General features: G+C 43.9%; 1 protein-coding gene across 1 annotated transcript in view; it reads left to right on the forward strand.

Annotated features, from left to right (window-relative positions):
- Positions 1–17,325, forward strand: part of LOC146866022 (transmembrane channel-like protein 2-B) — a 704,484-nt gene that overhangs the window by 244,314 nt on the left and 442,845 nt on the right. The window contains exon 8 of the mRNA XM_085633032.1: positions 12,456–12,554. Coding sequence (XP_085489158.1) covers positions 12,456–12,554 — 99 coding nt within the window. The remainder of the gene's footprint in view (positions 1–12,455; positions 12,555–17,325) is intronic.

A 17,325-nucleotide genomic window follows, 5' to 3' on the forward strand; every position in this document is an offset into this window, starting at 1 on the left:
GCAAAGCAGATTTTTAATAAATTGAATGAGTGGATAGAGGATACTAAGGTACTCTCTTCATATTAGACGGGATTTAGAGTAAAGGTCAGTACAGTAGATCAGGTGTTCAGGCAATCCATCATCCTGGGGAAATACTCAAAAATAAAAAAAGACCATTTCTATGTTGCATTTGTCGATCGGAGGACGGCATTTGATTTGGTCCCAAGGCATTTGTTGTTGGGCTCCTTAGGGTCAGCAAATGTCCCAGAAGCTATCCTGGTACATGGATAATAGGTACGGTACAAAATCTGAAGTTGCTCCAGTCTAAATCTTGTCCGTATTTCAATCTCTCTTGGGCTTTGTATTGCCTCTAGCCATTCTTCCTCATCTATGCTTCTGAGGTCGTCAGTCTATGCGGCATGTAGGGTAGCCAGGGGTCTGGCACATTATTTATTAATTTGCAATACATTGTGGATGTCGCTTTTTCGGGGATGGGGTTTAGTAATAATCTATCTTCCAGGGGGAGGTGATCTGGAACATAGGTACCATGTTGGATATATTGCTGAAAGGCATGCATCAACCTTAGGTAGTGATATCTCTGTGTCTGATTTAAATTGTATTACTGCTGTAGCTCCTCAATGGCGATAGGAGCCTCTCCCCTCCACACGTCTCCCAGGTACCCGATTCCTATCAGTTTCCACCCCCTAAAGCCCGTTAGGGTGGGTACTTCTTTCAATGTGTCCCAAGACCACAGTGAAGTCTGACTAGTAAATTTCTCCATCCAGCCCAGGAATCTGTTAGCCTCCCTCTAGCACCCCAGTACAGCCCCAGTGTGTGTCGTCCATTCCGGGTGAGCTTTCCGGAGTACAAGAGTGGTTCGCAGTTTCCACCCGGCATACTGGCTCTGTCCACTCTATAGGCTGACTGGTGCATGTCTGCATATATCCAGTCATTTATGACAAGCAACTGCGAGGCCCAGTAGTAGAGTCGAATGTCTAGGACCGCTAAACCACCATCATGCACTGCCTTTTGTAGTTTATGGAGTGCTATTCTGGGAGAGCCACCCTGCCACTGTAGTGTTCTAACTTCCTGGGCTATTCTTTTAAAGACTGCTGGGGGAACTGGACAGGGCTTGTTTTGGAGAACATACAAAAGGTGGGGCAGGGCCCTCATTTTAAAAAGGGGCCGCTCTGCCCATTAGAGACAATAGGAGAGTACGCCAGTGACGTACGTCAGTATGTAGCCAATCTATCTGGGGCTCGAGGTTCTTCTGAAACTTCCTCTGATCTCGCACAATATATATGCCTAGGCACTTAAGTCCCTCTTCCACCACTGGAGCCATTCATCCTGTCTGTATCCTCGGGGAGTGCCTGATTATGGGAAGACCATTGATTTGGCCCAATTGATTGTATATCCCGAGTAGCTCCCGAACAACTCAAAAATATAGAGAACTCTAGCCATAGAGTGATGTGGACTTTCTAGGTACAGGAGGATGTCATCCACATAAAGCGAAATTAGCTCCTCTCACCCCCCAGACGCCTCTATACCCCAGATCATTGGATCCCCCTGAATCCAGTGCACCAGAGGCTCCAGTGCAAGGGCAAACAACAAAGGGGACAGAGGGCAGCCCTGTCTAGTGCCTCTCCACAACCGAAAGTGTCTGGACAACATTCCATTAACTCGCACTCGGGCCTGTGGTTCCCTGTACAACAGCCTCACCCAGCTACAAAAGTTAGCGCCAAAGCCCAAACTGTGCAGCACCACAAACAAGTGGGACCACTCTATAATATCAAATGCCATTGACGCGTCCAATGCCATCAATGCCGTCTGCCAAAAAGCGGGGTCCCTTGTCATATGGAGCACTCCGTATAACCTCCTTAGATTTTGGCGAGTGCTTCTACTTGGCATGAAGCCCGATTGCTCTGCATGTATAACCTCTGAAATGACCGGCAGCAGCCTAATCGTTAGTACCTTGGCTAGCACTTTTGCCTCTACATTCGTCAAAGAGATTGGGCGATATGAGGCTCATTGGTCCGGTGGCTTCCCTTCCTTATGTCTCAATACCACTGTGGCCGCCTGCTGATCCGGCGGGAGCTGCCCCTGTTCTCGTGCCTCCAACAGCATGTCTTGTAGCGGTCGTATTATTATGAATGGCAGCCATTTGTAGATCTCAACAGGGAGTCCATTTGGACCCGCTGCCTTCCCTGAGTTGAGAAGTCCTAGGGCCCCCTTTAATTCCTCTTCCATGAGGTCAGCCTCAAGGATCTCACTCACTTCTTCAGTTAACACGGGTAGAGAGAAGTCTCTAAGTAGTTCCAAGCAGTTGCTTTCGGATCTAGTGCATACGGGTGCATAGACCTCCTCAAAATGCACAGCAAATGTTTCTGCTATGTCTGTACTTGTTGCTTTCAGTACCCCTTCTTTGTCACGCACCTCAGTCATCCATGATTGTTGCCTATTACGCTTTTCCAACCACACTAGGAGTCTCAATGCTTTGTCGCTTACATCATATAGATACATTTCATCAATCGATCCATCAATCAGCCACATTAGTTATTTGTCCCCTTTTTCTCCTAATCATATTGCACTGTGATACTTCTTGTATGAATTTGTTTTTGTTTATTTGTCTGTTTATATTCATGTTTGTCAACTGCACCATGTATTTCTTCAAATCATATCAAGATATCATATTATGCATGTAACGCCATATCCTTCAATATGTTTTTTAATATTTTGTATTAAAGTAATGAATTTTTCAAAAAATGTGATCTGCAGTGTACACTGAGTTCTTATATTATGTGTTAAAGCTTGTATGGTCTGTTAATCGTTAGTACCCTTCGCTGGTCCCTGGAATGGATAACAATATTCTCGGCACTACTAGTGTTAGTTTGGGCTCCTCACTTCAAATTAGTCCGTATCCTGTTAACATCAGTCCAGAGCTTCCTCCCCCCCTATGATTTCTCCAGGAGAGGACCATTAAGTTACAAACTGAGGAGAGCACCCTTTTTGTCACTTATCTGTTCATTGTCACTGATCAGGGCTGTTTGGCACTGTCTCTCTCTCCTCGGAGGCATGGCAGTTCTTGGGCAATGTTTGACTTTTGCCCCCTATCCGTTCAACAGTTCACCAGCCCTCTAGCCAGTTACTCACTTCAGCCTGTGAGTCGGAAGTGATACACCTTTCCTTCGTCAATTATTTGAAGTTTCGCTGGGAATAACATCATGTATTTCACATTTTGCTCTCAAAGGTCCCTCTTCAATGCATCAAATGTGCGCCTCTGGCGCTGAACATGAAGCGTAAAATCCGGGAAGAAGCCGATAACTGCATTTTCATGGTGCAGATCCCCATGCTGGTGCGCCGCCTGCAAGATGGCGTCCCTATCCCTAAAATTCAGAATCCGGGCTATGATCGTGCGAGGGGGGCTCCCGGACAGGGCTTGCCTCCCAGGACCTGGTGCGGAAAAATTTGGACAGGCGTTTAGGCTTCAATTTATTCAGGATCAGGTCTTCCAGAAAGAGGTCCATCGATGGTCCTTCCATTCCCTCAGGTACACCCATCATCCGAATGTTGTTATGTCGTGTTCTTGCCTCCTGGTCTTCTAGTTGGTTAAATATTTCAGTTTGATGAGTCTTGGTGAGTGCTGAGGCCTGCTCTTCTAGGTGCTTGGTTTTGGACTGTAGGCCCCCAATACCTGCCTCCGCCATGGATACCTTCTCAGAAAGTTTCCAGAGATCAGCATGAAGTAGGTTTACTTCCTCGGTGACAGAGTCCAGATTAGGCTCTAGAGTCCCACGCAGTTCCTTAATTTTTTTTTAACTTTTTTGTCATTTTCAAATACTTCACAACACAGAAAAAAGAAAAGGATCCCACATAGTCATAATATACTGCACACAGACCCCACGCAGTTCCTTAATTGCCATCATAATGTACTTCAGGGAGGGTTCTGGGGACCAGTCGTCATGCCCTGGTGGTTTTTCTCCTACTGTCGCACCTCCCTCGCGGCCCATTGCCACAGTGTATTTATCTATGTGGTTGACCTGCCCAGGTCCCACCGTATAGTTGCGACCCATAGCCAGATTGTGCTAGGGCTCACCGGCGGGCTTGGGTTCTGAGCTCTGTTGTGTCACTGGCCTGAATATGCAGTACTGGCACCGGTGTCCAAGGCCTCTGCGCAGTGTCTCTTTTCTCAAACGCACCACCGCTTTCACCTTGCGGTCTTAGAGTACCCCACAATCTTAGTCGCTCCAGGGGGGATTTCATCCAACCCCCTCTAGCCAAGACCACAACCTGTATGTCACAGGTACTACTCATGCAGGCTGTTGTGTGGGGCTCTCACTGTGCATACTGTTACGCATTCAGCCCCTCACCTCCAAACTGGCTGCTGATCCTGCGTCTCTGGTGGGCTGTGTCTCCGCTCAAACAACTTTGAGGCAGTTCTCCATTTGCACCTGCACGGAAGGGGGGGAGCGTATCACTAGCACCTAATCCAACTTCTTGGCCAGCTGGCCTCCTCTACTGCATTGTCCCTCAATCGTACATTCCCTCCGCCGTCATTCTCCTTACCGGCTCAATCGCTGGCAGCCTGGTCCGGGGCGAAGCTCGATCCCGCCCACTCCCGCTGTGCAGAGCGCTCTGACTGCTGCAGGCTCCACTTGCGAGAGGCCCCCGCAATTATGCGTGTTGCAGTCGTGGGCGCTGCACGATTATTGTGTGCCGGGCTGTGGGCGGGCACTCCCTGTGCGCCTGCGAGGCACTTTGGCGTCTCCGACCTTTCTCCTGTGTTTTCTTGCTCCCTTCATTACGCAGGTGGTGCCATCTTGCTCCTGTTGTCCGCTTCTCCATCGCATCACTTATCTGATCCCCTACTACGATTTAAGCGTCCGTTTCAAGTAACGAGGCAGCGACTGCTTGTTCCGGCGGCTTTCTATCCCTGGTTGCTCTTCAGAGGTCAGATCTTCCCGGATATATCAGGCTCGTTTTGCTGCAGCTGGGTACATAGTGCCCATCTTCAGAGGCTGCTGGCCATGCCCCCATAATTGAAATTGTGATAGAAATAAAGTAGTGAGTGGATGTATAGAGGCTGCTTAAGCATATGTTTTGCTAGTCTTATCGGAAGAGGATACAGAAGAACCAGCTGTGGGGGCATCATTCTATCAGGAGAAAAGGTGTTCTAATTGTATCAGAAATTGGAAAAGATAGAGGGCTCTCCTTCTAGTGGGGCACGTCCTTAGCACGAGACCTGTAGAGAGATAAGCCACCAATGGATCCCATGTGAATTTGAAGGCTTTGAAGTCCTCTCAGAAAATATCGGCCATTGTTTCCATAGCAAGGGCCTGCCATAGGCGAGCATACCACTGAGTTAATGCCCGGCTTCCTTTTGCTTTCAAGCTGCGACAATGGCCAATTTTGCCGCCCCTAGGTATAACACATAATCGCTTTGTCCCCTTTAGTTTTATACTTAAGGGTATCCACTTGAAAGCCAATAGTGTGAAGCTTGGTGTCCCTGGGATTAGATAACCCAAAATGTTTTTAATTTGCACAAAGTCTTGCCTCAGGGCTTGACTTAGAAAATTATAATCAAAACTAGAGTATGTTCGTTGTGTGCAGAAGTAGAGAGTGTAATTATGTGTCATGGGGTGGAGTGTCCTCCAATCATCCGGAAGGCCTAGGGTATGAAAAGCGTTTTTAAGAGGTTTTGAGAAACTACCTATTGATGCTTTGTGTGGGTGAGTACTGTCCTTGCTGTAGTGCCATGCCAATTTGAAATCACCCATCAGGATTATGTCTCCCTCAGTGAAACTGCCCAGTAGAGCCAGAAAAGAGTGACGAAAAGGGACCTGATTTGACTTCGGAGCAGAGACGGAAGCAAAAGTGCACACTCTGCCTCCAAGGCGACCTTTGACCATGATGATCCTGCCCTCTCTGTCCATTTTGTAGCCTTCTGGTTTAAGTTGCATAGAGGAATGGAATAGTAGGGCCACGCCATTGTGTTTAGAGGAGGCCGAGGGCTTCTAAAATAAGGAATAGGTTTTATGCTTTAGTCTATGATCATCATCTCTCTTAAGAGGTGTTTCCTGGACAGCTACCACATCATAGCATTGGTTCCCCCAAATATTCCCATAAGTTGTGGTGTTTGGCTGGCGTATTAAGGCCTTTAACTTTCCAAGTTAGTGTAGTCATCACCATGGTCACAGTGAACATTTATTCCACCATAGGATTTTTCCTCACAGTTCTCTAACATCCATTCTCATTATTGCAGTGCCTATCAACCCCTCCCCTCAATCTATTCTCATTGTCCGCCCCACAGGTACCACCCCCAGATCCTACCAGTCTCCACAACCATTCAATGCAGTCCATCCGCTGTAAAAATAAATACCTAAATAATAAACAATAAATCATAAACATCTAATGCAATATTTAAACCCCAGAACCCTTTGGGGAAAAATTCTAAACATGTCAGGTTATTCGGTCTAGTACAGCTACTCTAGTTTCTTAATAACTTTCAAAGTTAAGGCATTTTTAAGTGTTCAAGTGGGCGGGCCCAGGGAAATTAAAAGTATTTACTATGTAAACCACCCGATACTTCTCAAATTGTTCCTGAATCGCTTTATGGGTATCAAGTGATCGCCCTGGTTTATCTGGCCTCCGCTAGTTCTTCTAGTGGTAAGCTGCTAACTGTCTAGATTAGGTTGTGTGGATTCTCTTGTGATGAGTAAATGGGATCCAATGAGCTGCATTGTTGATCATTACTTCTTGGTTAGACCTAGACGGTGTTGGGCGAGCAATTGCCCTTTGCTTTGAAGGCTACGGGTTAGCCCCCCAGAGAGGCCTGGAAGTTCCTCAGTAGAGGGTGCATTCGGATATCAGATATCCAATAGTGTCAAAGAGTTCGCTAGGTCAATTACATGTCGAGGTTTATTGTGATGCTCAAATGCCAGACGAAAAGGATATGTCCAGGGGTATTTGATACGTTCATTCCTTAGTTTGTCAGTAACTGGATGGAATTGTTGACACCCGAGTAATGTTGCTGGGGCAACGTCCTGAAAGTGGGTACAGAAAGCTCCTTAAAAAGTGACTGAGTCTACTTTTCGGGACGCCAAGAGGATGACTTCTTTAGTCTTGAATGTATGTAACTTGGCTAGAATGTCTCTTGGGCATCCCCTATCGCCCAGCACCAATGGACCTATTCCGTGAACTGTACCGATCTGCACTTTTGGCATTAGGCTGCCAAGGAGCTCTATGAAAGACCCATCTCAAAGGCCTCCAAATCTTGCCCTCAACCCCTTCTTCCAGACATCGGTTCTGAATATTCTCTTGGTGCGATCTGTTTTCCATGTCTTCGTATTTGAGGAGTGCTGCCTGAAGCTGTTGACAAAGTATACTCGTTGACTCCTCCACCTGGCTGGATCGCTGTTCCAGATCAGCTGTCTTGGTTTCAAGGTTCAGGAAACATGTGCCCACTGATTCTACATCTTGCTGGAGAGCGATGAGTTTCCAATGCAAATCTGCCCACAGTGTCTCCAAGGATGCTTTCAAGTCCATTTTAAGCTCCTCTCTCAGTTCCATCTTGAACTCCTGAAGGGAAGCTAGGAGATCCTCCTTCGTGAGATACATGTTGAGCATCCCTAGAGCATTTGTTGAATGTTCCCTGGCTTCTGATAGAGAGAAGTAGCTGGGCACCCGATTAGGCTGTTGCTTCTTTGGAGGCATAAAGACTGGAGGGTCAGTCAGGCGGGTCTGACTAGTTGCATTAGAGGTGGGCCAAAGATCTCAAGTGTCCCCTGTAGGAGGTCCCTCTCTGCAATTTGTGAATTGTGTATACTTGTGTTGTCCCTGCAGTCAGGATGAGTGTGACCCAGTTATGTACATGTGGCATGAGTAAAGGGCATCAAACCACCCCTTGAAGCTTCTGATTTGCTCAAAATTGGAAGCTGAGGACTTGAGACTTGTCTTTTAGTCTGTTTAATGATCCTCCTTCTATCTGGGTAGGGACTCACACTCTAAATTTGTGAATAGTTCTGTAAGATCAGCTCTTGATGCATACCACAGCTTCACCCGGATCTAGCTGTGTGCATATATAAGTCCACCCTCTTATTTGCCCTGTTGTTGGCGAGAGGATGTTAAAGAACCTGTTGATCACAAATCAGGCTGGTGTGTCTAAAAGGCTTCCTCTGCTCACCTTGCTAAAGCCCATCCTCGTGTCTATAATGGATGCCAGGCCCTGTCCCTGGAGAACTCCATGGTAGGGTCAGTCAACACAAAGGATGCAGTCCCGAAGAGGGGGGAAGAAGCGCTAATGGTACAATTATCTGTAGTGTGAGTGATGTGAGCTGGGTGTGGTGCTCAAAATTATGTTATAATATAGCTTGTAATATTAGTTCCTATTCTCTCGGTGCTTCAGATTTTAATTCATCCAGAGGTTAAATCTCTAAAAGCTTGATGTGTAAGTAAGTTGGTGCATATGGAGTCTTCCCATACTAGTGGCTTGCAGGCTCCTTGCAGTAGGTCTATATAAAAGGAGCTTGTTGTTAGCACTTACTGTTTCTCAGAGGAATCTGCACAAGAATCATGGGGAAACACTTGCAAAAAGAAAGAATTATGCTTCTTGCTTTGAGACATTGTTGGACTCTGCACAGAAAACTTCTGGTTCTCAGCCTCTTGATGATTCTTTAAAGGAGGAGCGAGCCAATATTTTGGCAGAAGAAATGTATTAATGGGATTTCAATGTGCATATTAAAGAGACCTTAAAAGACTTTCTTTTATCCTTCAAGCATAAAAGCTGCAAAAGACTTAGAGGGTTCTTTCCCCATCTCTTAATCTTCCTTAAGATTTGCAAGAATATGTGATGGAAGATGCTAGTAGTACAACAGAGAAGAAAACATATCTGAGCTTTTCGACTATTTAAGAGAAAAGCAGTCTTTTTCTGAAGCCGAGTTTATTCCCAACACGACTGGTTACCTTTTTCATCAGCTTTGACAAGACCCAGCTGCTCCCATTCCTATCTATCAATTGATTGAAGATTTCATTAATAAGAATTGAAACATAAGGGAAAATGTTCAGTCTTTATGGCATTGAGGTTGCTATTGGACCTGGCCGTCTCTGCAGGGTCACCCCCCAAACGTTTTGCCTTTTACCTTCCACTTTTTGCTGAATTCATTTTTGCACTTTACCATTGCTAACCTGTGCTAAAGTACTTGTGCTCGCTCCTAAAAACATGGAAGAATTGGCTTATATCCAGTTGGCATATTTAAGTGGTACTACATGTGCCCAGGGCCTGTAAATGAAATTCTACTAGTGGGCCTTCAGCACTGATTGCACCACCCACTTAAGTATCCCTTTCAACATGTCTCTGGCTTGCTATTGCTGAGCCTATGTATGCAGTTTTAAACTGCCATGTTGACCTGGCATCATAAACACTTTTCCAGGCCCAAACCTTCCTTTTTAATCCATAGAAGTCACTCCTATGGTAGACCCTGGACAGCCCAGACAGCAGGGTACAATGTCTTTAAAAAGTTGGACATGCACTTTTATGTTTTACATGTCCTGGTATTGAAAAACTCTTAAATTCGTTTTTTCACTACTGCAAGGCCTATCTCTCCCATAGGATAATGGAGGGGACTTATTACATTTTATAAGTATAATTTCCAATTAGGAAGAGAAAACCAGTTGATGTGTGGTGCCTCTGGAATTTCCGATTTAAAATCCAAACTTAGGGCGAAGTCACATTTTAAATTGCAATTCCGAAAATGCCGCCTTTAGAAGGTTGCCATTTTCTTGCCAAAGCCATTTGGTGTTTGTAGCTTGTCTTGGGGTCACACGTTTGGATGTAAATGATAGTTAGAGTGTGTGAATTCCTAACAGACAGTCACACAATAGTGGGATTAGGTGGGCCTGATTAGCTGGCAGGATGGAGGCGGGGTTTAGCACAGCCCCAATTGCAACTGAATTGTTTGTGCTTGGCTTCACTGACAGGGCCTAATGACCCTGCATTGTCACTTCAGCCAGCTTCGAGCTAGGGTAGGGGAGGCAGGAAATTCCATGCACTTTAAAACCATTGTCTAGAAGCTTTTCCTATCTTCCAGAACCAGGGCTACAGGGTATGAAAGTAGGACCTCAGAGACCAACTCTTCAGTTCATTATTGGCCCTGTGGAATGAATCTCAGAGGACTGTTTTCTGCTGTGACCTGCTGTGTACTCTACTAGACTGATGCTGTAGATGTAAGGACTTCAATGCTGCTGGGACCCTGTTTTGAACCCTCAGAGGTCAGCCCTGCTTATGAGCCCTGTATCTATACCTCCACCCAGGTCTACAGCCTTCTGCCTTGTCTTGCTGGAGATTTTTAAACTTTCATTTCGGTGAAGATGTCCAAATGTAGAAATCTTCACCGTGGTTTCATCCCAAGGGCATCCGATGATTACAATCCCTTCTCTGACACCTCTTTCAGTCTTGTCCAGCTGAACTTTACCTTCTCAGACACTTTTCTTCATAAAGTTTTATGAGTCTGAAGGTAAGCTCTGACCGGGCCCAATCCACTTGCATCCGAACCACGCTCCATCATGGTCGGCCTTAACATTTTACTTTTACCTGGGATTTTTCTTGGGTTGTGTTTTCACTTTATTACTGCTTGTGTGCTGCATAAACACTTTACACATTGCCTTTAAGTTAAGGCTGGCTGCTTTTAGTGCCACGCTACCCCAGGATAAACACAGGTTAATTTAGTGACTTTTTGTGGTTCACCATGCAAGGGATTGTCGCATCCATTAAAGTATATGGCCAGCAACCTGGAGTTCCAATCCCGGCATCCTCTCTGGTCTCAGGAAGAATGCATAGCCCAAAATGCCCCCCATGGTCATTTTTTATCTGAGTGGAGGCTTCAGTGCCTGCAAACGTTTAATGGCCATCACAACTTAAAGTTTAAATGGTTGCCAACCAATCATAAATCACACTACCAATTTTCTCGAATACTCCACAGAGCCACAAATCTCTTGCACTTAATGCTAGGAGATATACATATATTAATATGGAATGTTAACTGAAGTCCCTCGTAAATGAGGACAAACACGTGTGCGTGTTGAACTTTCTTTATTCTCTTTACGGGAGAGCCGTCTCACTACTCGGGCCGTGGTCGTGGAATGGCTGTCCGCCGCGTCACGTCACTCCCGGCGTACCTTGCGGGAGTCACGTGACGACAGAGGACTAGACCCCAACACGACAATTAACCTTCAAAAGCCTACTTTAAACCTTACTGGTACACAGGTATCTCCACATTTTTAGTGTATCTGACAGCTAACATTCCTATTGAAGTTAAAAGGGAAAACACAAATTTATTGACCCTCCTATTTTAACCCCCTCCCTTCCTATAAACATCAGAACATAAACTTAGTTCTACGGTTCCATAACTAGAGCGTAGGTATCACCAACTCTATCATATGTATTCTTACTGAAAAAACCTTTTTTAATGTTTTAATGTTGTTTTGGGTTCTGCTGTTAATAAGACACCTTTGGCATGCCATGTGTTGCTAATTTTACAGCACGGAACAAGCTCCCGGCGCTAAAAATCAACACAAGCAGTAGGATGTGCTGAATCCCACTCACGAAACTCCACCCACCCCTAGTTGGGATGGATTCAAATGTTAACATCCATGCTATTAGCCCCCAGACATAGACCCTCATTTGTGATTGTTGGAATTAGGTGCAGGGATACTGGGGAAGAGGGGTAGGGAGTCTCCGATTCAGGGTAGTGTCTCTGCACCAAATTCCAGCAATCATAAGTTTTCTCCCCAGAATGAGGAATAACTGCACACATGTAAAAATACCAGGTCATTTTACGTGCGTTATTTCCACATTGCAAGGAGAAAACTGCTTCATTTTCCACTTGCTCAGGGCAGTTGGAAAGTGTCAACAGGAGATGAGGTGGGGCGCAGGGGTGATAGAGGTGCAGTTTAGGGGTCTAGAGCAGGTGTCAGCCTGACTGGTAAAGGTTTTTTCTACTCTCCCCACAGTGCTGCTGCCACATCCTTGCAGCAGTGCAAACAGATCAGGTGTCTTCAGGGCTAGAATTATTGGATCTGGAGTTTTCAGGCCCGATAATTCTGGATCCGGAGACACTTGTCATTGTGGCTGGTGTAATTAGTTCTAGGTGAAATTGTGACATTTGTAATGAAAATTATAGCCTCCAATTCTGTTAAGTTATTTGTGCATTATTACCTTGTTGTATGTTTGATTATTGTAGTCTTCCCCAATAAATAGCAGTTATTGTAATTTTTATCAGAAAGACCTACTTTATGATTTTGTTATCCCGTTTTTCATGATTATGGCTTTTGCTCAATTTATTCCCTATATACTCCTATTGTGGGTAGTCATTACATTCTTTAACTATTGTTTATGAATTTTACTCAAGTCAACATTTAAATGCATTTAATAGATGTATTTCATTGTTCAACTGAATTTTAAATGTTCTTTTTTTTCAAACAAGGTACTAATGGGGCAGCCATATGGAAGTATGCCTAGAAAGACTGTACCAAGGAGCGAAGAAGCAAATGCTATGGATTACAGTGTACTCAGTGACTATGGGGTATACTCAGATTTATTTCAAAATTTTTAGTGTATACAGTTTCTACAGTATTTCATAATTTGCACAATTCTAAGGAATGTACGTATTAAACAAGCAAAAAATATTTGAGAGCAGGATAAAGTTTAATGAATTCTAGAGACCAGTCATCTAATTTCATATAAATCTTTAAGTCACCGTGAAGTTCCTTGACCATATAGATCATATATAAATAGACGACATGGAACTTCGAATAGTATAATGTACACATGTTTTCTATGTTGCAACATTAATATTCTTTATTCTTCATTGAGTATATCATGCTTCTGGGAACAGGTCTACACCAAATCTTATCACCCGAGTGCAATCGCCCTTTAACCATGTGGCCTTGGATGTTGCGGCAGAATCTTTCTTGTTCTTCAAATCTTCTTCCCATGATTCATCCTCCTTGTTGTTTATGTCTTTTACAGTGAGAACCTCACTTTCAGTCGCCTAATATAACAAGCATCTATTCATTAACTGATAAACAGTAGCTTCCAAATTTGCAACGTCTTCAGCAAAGAGAAGAAAAACATCTTACACAAAAGTTGTTTAAAGTGACAAACACGCATTTCAATATTAATGGGCCATCATGTTGAATCATTACTCATTCAGCCATGCCAATTTAACAATAATAGTTGTTTCATCACTATATTGCAGGTCATAGGCTTTAAGTATGGTTGTTTACTACAATTGTTGCATTCAGCATACTTAATTTGTAAACGTAAAGTCTGCACACTGCATTTTTAATGAAGCATTTTGCAAATATTATTCAAATTAGCAGTTTCCCCACTCTGATGGTTGAAAACCATTACAATTTTTTCACAAATGAATCTTTAAAGTGCACTTTCACTCTGTTGAGCCTTCTTCTTCAGTTCTATCTTTTCCGAGTTCCCTCAATTTCTTCAGTTCTTTATTCTTTTCCTCTTCCATTTTTAATTCTCTTCTAATTTCTAACCCTGGGCGAGACACTACGCTTCACCCACGTAGTGTACGTAGCCCTGCCTGCTTCACAGTTTTCGAAGTAGGCGAAGCAGGCTAGCGCTACGCACACCCAGGGCGAAGCGTAGCTGCCTGCCGCTGCCACCCGCCTCCCGCCCGCCCTCCTTTTAAATCAAACCCCCGCAATTTCAATAAATACTAAATTAAAGAAACTTACCTGAAACGCGGCGTCTCCGGGGCTCCCTCTTCCATTTCAAACTTCTTCTGACTAATGCGCATGCGCGGACGCCCGCGCATGCGCATTTCTCGCAAGAAATGCGCATGCGCGGGCTTTCGCGCATGCGCATTTGTCAGAAGAAGTTTGAAATGGAAGAGGGAGCCCCGGAGACGCCGCGTTTCAGGTAAGTTTCTTTAATTTAGTATTTATTGTAAATGCGGGGGTTTGATTTAAAAGGAGGGCGGGCGGGAGGCGGGTGGCGCGTAGTGGGGCTACGCGAAGCACGTAGTGTGCGTAGATTTGGGCACACTACGTGCTGCTTCACGTAGCCCCACTACGCCCACTACGCCCACCCTTACTAATTTCTCTGTTTTTTTATTATTCCCTTCTTCTCTTTAGGCAATGTCTAAATATTTAATATAAAATGGATAAAGTTATCAAACAAACACCTATAATAGGTACAGGTTTCAAAATGACTCCAAAAAGCCCTCCTCCAACTGTTGCAAACCAGTTACTAATAGCAGAAACTCCATTACCTAAATGTTACAACTCACTAGCAGTTTTTATGGCTCTAGTTCAGCTTTCAGGTCAGAAATGTTCTTAGCAAATTCTTCTATATTTTTACTCTCATCTGGTATATAATAAAAACAATGTTGAGCTTTCAGCATCTTGCAAACTCCGACTTTTTCTGCCAGCAATGTATTTAAATCTAATCAATCTTATAAAACTATTGATCTAACAGCCAGTGCTTTATTATTATTAGTCAAAAAAGCACCCAATGTACTAGTTGGTAATGTATCTACTCCTGTGAAAGCTTTCTGATATGCTCATCATTTAGGCTTATTCATACTGGTTGTCTGATTGCTCCAAAAGCATCTACCGCTAATTGTGTTCCATCATAAACAATTCATGTAAGTGTATGAGATGGTACCATGGTTAAAGCATCTATACTATTTACATGGTGCATTTTAGAAAACAGCAAAACTAAGCAGCAAATACCCTCCCAATCAGCAGGTAAATGAAAATAAGGGTATTTTCCACAAACAAAGAAAAACCCTGGAATTGTTGCTTTTTCTCCAGTAAGAATTTGGACAGGTCCTCCCAGAACTTCAAATGTGTGTTCACAACTAGTGATACTAATGTGTCTTCTTCTAAATTGATTTCTTCCTTTGCAAACACATAATTTTCCTTTTTGTCCCTTGTCTAATTTCTACTTTGGAGATATGATTTTCTTTTTATATTCATCTTCTTCTTACTTCAAACTTTTCATATAAAAGTCATCTTTCTCTTTACTATGTAAAATCAGGGCTCTCGTTTCCTCTAATGTAATTTCTACTGGGCTTATCAGACTAGTTAAATTGTTTTCATTTTTGTTAACAGTATCTATAACAGTGGTGATCTAAATAAATACCATGCAGTCTTGGGGCCAGATGTACGACCCTAGTAAATTGAGGCTCGTAATTTGCACTCGATTGCGAGTCACAAATTGCGAGTCGCAATTTACTATGCACTACAGTGTCAGAGACACTGATTGCGATTCCTAATGGAGTCGCTAAATGTGAGGCTAATTAATATTAATTAGGCACTCGCATTTTGCGACCCCATTGGGAATAGCTGGCCCTCCCAGGGATAGTGGCCTGCTGGGCTCAGCAGACCACCATGTCTGGAAGTGCTTTTAAATAAAGCAGCTTTTTTTTTTTTAAATGCAGCCCGTTTTCGTTTAATTTTTTAAGGGCAGGCAGTGGTCCCTGGGACCACTGCCTGCCCTTAAACAATATTTTCACATGCATTTGCAAAAGGGAAGGGGGCCCCATTCCATTTGCGATTGCATTACCACCTACTTGAAGTAGGTGGTAATTCGCAAGTGTTTTCTGACCGCAATTATACATGGCTCATGAGTTGCTATTAGGAAGGGAATGCCCCTTCCTAATAGCAAGTCGCAAAACCTTTTTTGCGAGTCGCTAATTGAGTAGCAAATCTTAAATTAGGTTTTGTACATGGGCCCAAGGTTTTTAGCATGCGCAAACGGGTCTAAAACCTGTTTGCGCACGTTAAAAACCGTCGTACACCTGGCCCTTGGTCTTTTGCTTGTGGGTGTAAATTCATACTTTTCTGAAGAGGAACATTTGAAAGAATCATGTTATAGTTAGAAAAACAATATTCAAAAAGTTACTGTATATAAAATAAGCTAAGCAGTAAACTGTGGAAATGAGCCTATTTAATGGCCCACCGGTGCAGAAGTTCACCCTTATCTGTCCATGGGTCCTTAGACCAACAAAATAGAGATTGGCACGGAAGCTGGAATATCAAATAACAAGTTTATTCACTCATGAGTGAGACCACGTCCAATCAACACCCTCAAGTGTTCCAGGAGGTAGCGGCTTGAATACACAGACCATGGGCGTTTAATACTGAGATTTCTGCACTGGTAAGCATGTAATTACAAATAGAAGGTACAGGCCTACACAAGAAAAACTTCCGACAAACATGGGCAAATGGCAACTCACTTAGCAAAGTGGGAGGGGGGGCAGGAGTGCTTATGGCAGCACAAAGAGATTGACAGTTGATTCTGAGACCACGTGTTCTGGCAGCTACAAACTCTTTAGCATGCATATTGCTTTTAGCTGAGTCAGGAAGTTAACTAAAATAGACAGCACAGGCAGGGAAAAAAGACGAGCAGCAGAGGATGGAAGAATTACATAGCTGACAAAATGGATGCCACAAACAAGATGGCTTTAGCTTATGCTAACAGATTATCTGCGACTTCCACAGACGGCCCTTTTAGCATTAGCTGAAGACATTCGCTATGCAGTAGAAGAAACATGAAAGTTATCACAGATATCAACTAACATCAGATCTCTTATTTCTTGGTTGGTTACTAGTCGGGCATTTACATTCTGAACATTTCGTTTAGCTGGTATACATGAGGTACAGGTAGAAGCACAAAGGGAATAGAGCATTGGGCCACATTGGATGCATAGGCAGCAGGAAAAAAGGAAAACAAATATACATAGAGCTGACAATAACTTCTAGCCCCAAGCAGTAAACATAGTCCATAGCCATCCAGTCAAAGTCCATGTTCCTGAATCCTGATGGATTTCAGTGGCTATTTTGTGCAGCTTCGAAATTGCCTCAAAAACTGAAGGGGCATGGTCAGGGATATAGACACAGCAACTGCTCCCGATGATACGGCATGCTCCACCACGGTCCGCAAGGACAACGTCGAGGACCATCCGGTTTTGGAGCACCACAATCCTCGCAATTTGCAATTCTTCTGTGATATTCCCAAGGGCCATAGCTGTCTGATTGGTTACAGCCTCTACAACACGTGTCAAGCGACTGATCTTCCTACTGTTTAAGGCTGCACCAACAAAGAAGAACAGCCCCAAATTAAAGTCAACATATTGCTGCAGTTCATTTAGCTTGTGGATCTCCTTCCTCATCAGGGTAACAGGCTCTATTCAGCTGGGCATTCAGTCCACCTACATCAGCATAAGTAATATTAGCAACTTCAGATGCCCATAGTTGCGCAAACCAGGCTTTGCAGGAGCCATTGTGTGAAAATGGCAGAGGAATGAAAGGCGTTCCTCCCTTTTT

The sequence above is a fragment of the Triturus cristatus genome, chromosome 2_1, assembly GCF_964204655.1.
Source record: "Triturus cristatus chromosome 2_1, aTriCri1.1, whole genome shotgun sequence".
NCBI classification, from domain to species: Eukaryota; Metazoa; Chordata; class Amphibia; order Caudata; family Salamandridae; genus Triturus; species Triturus cristatus.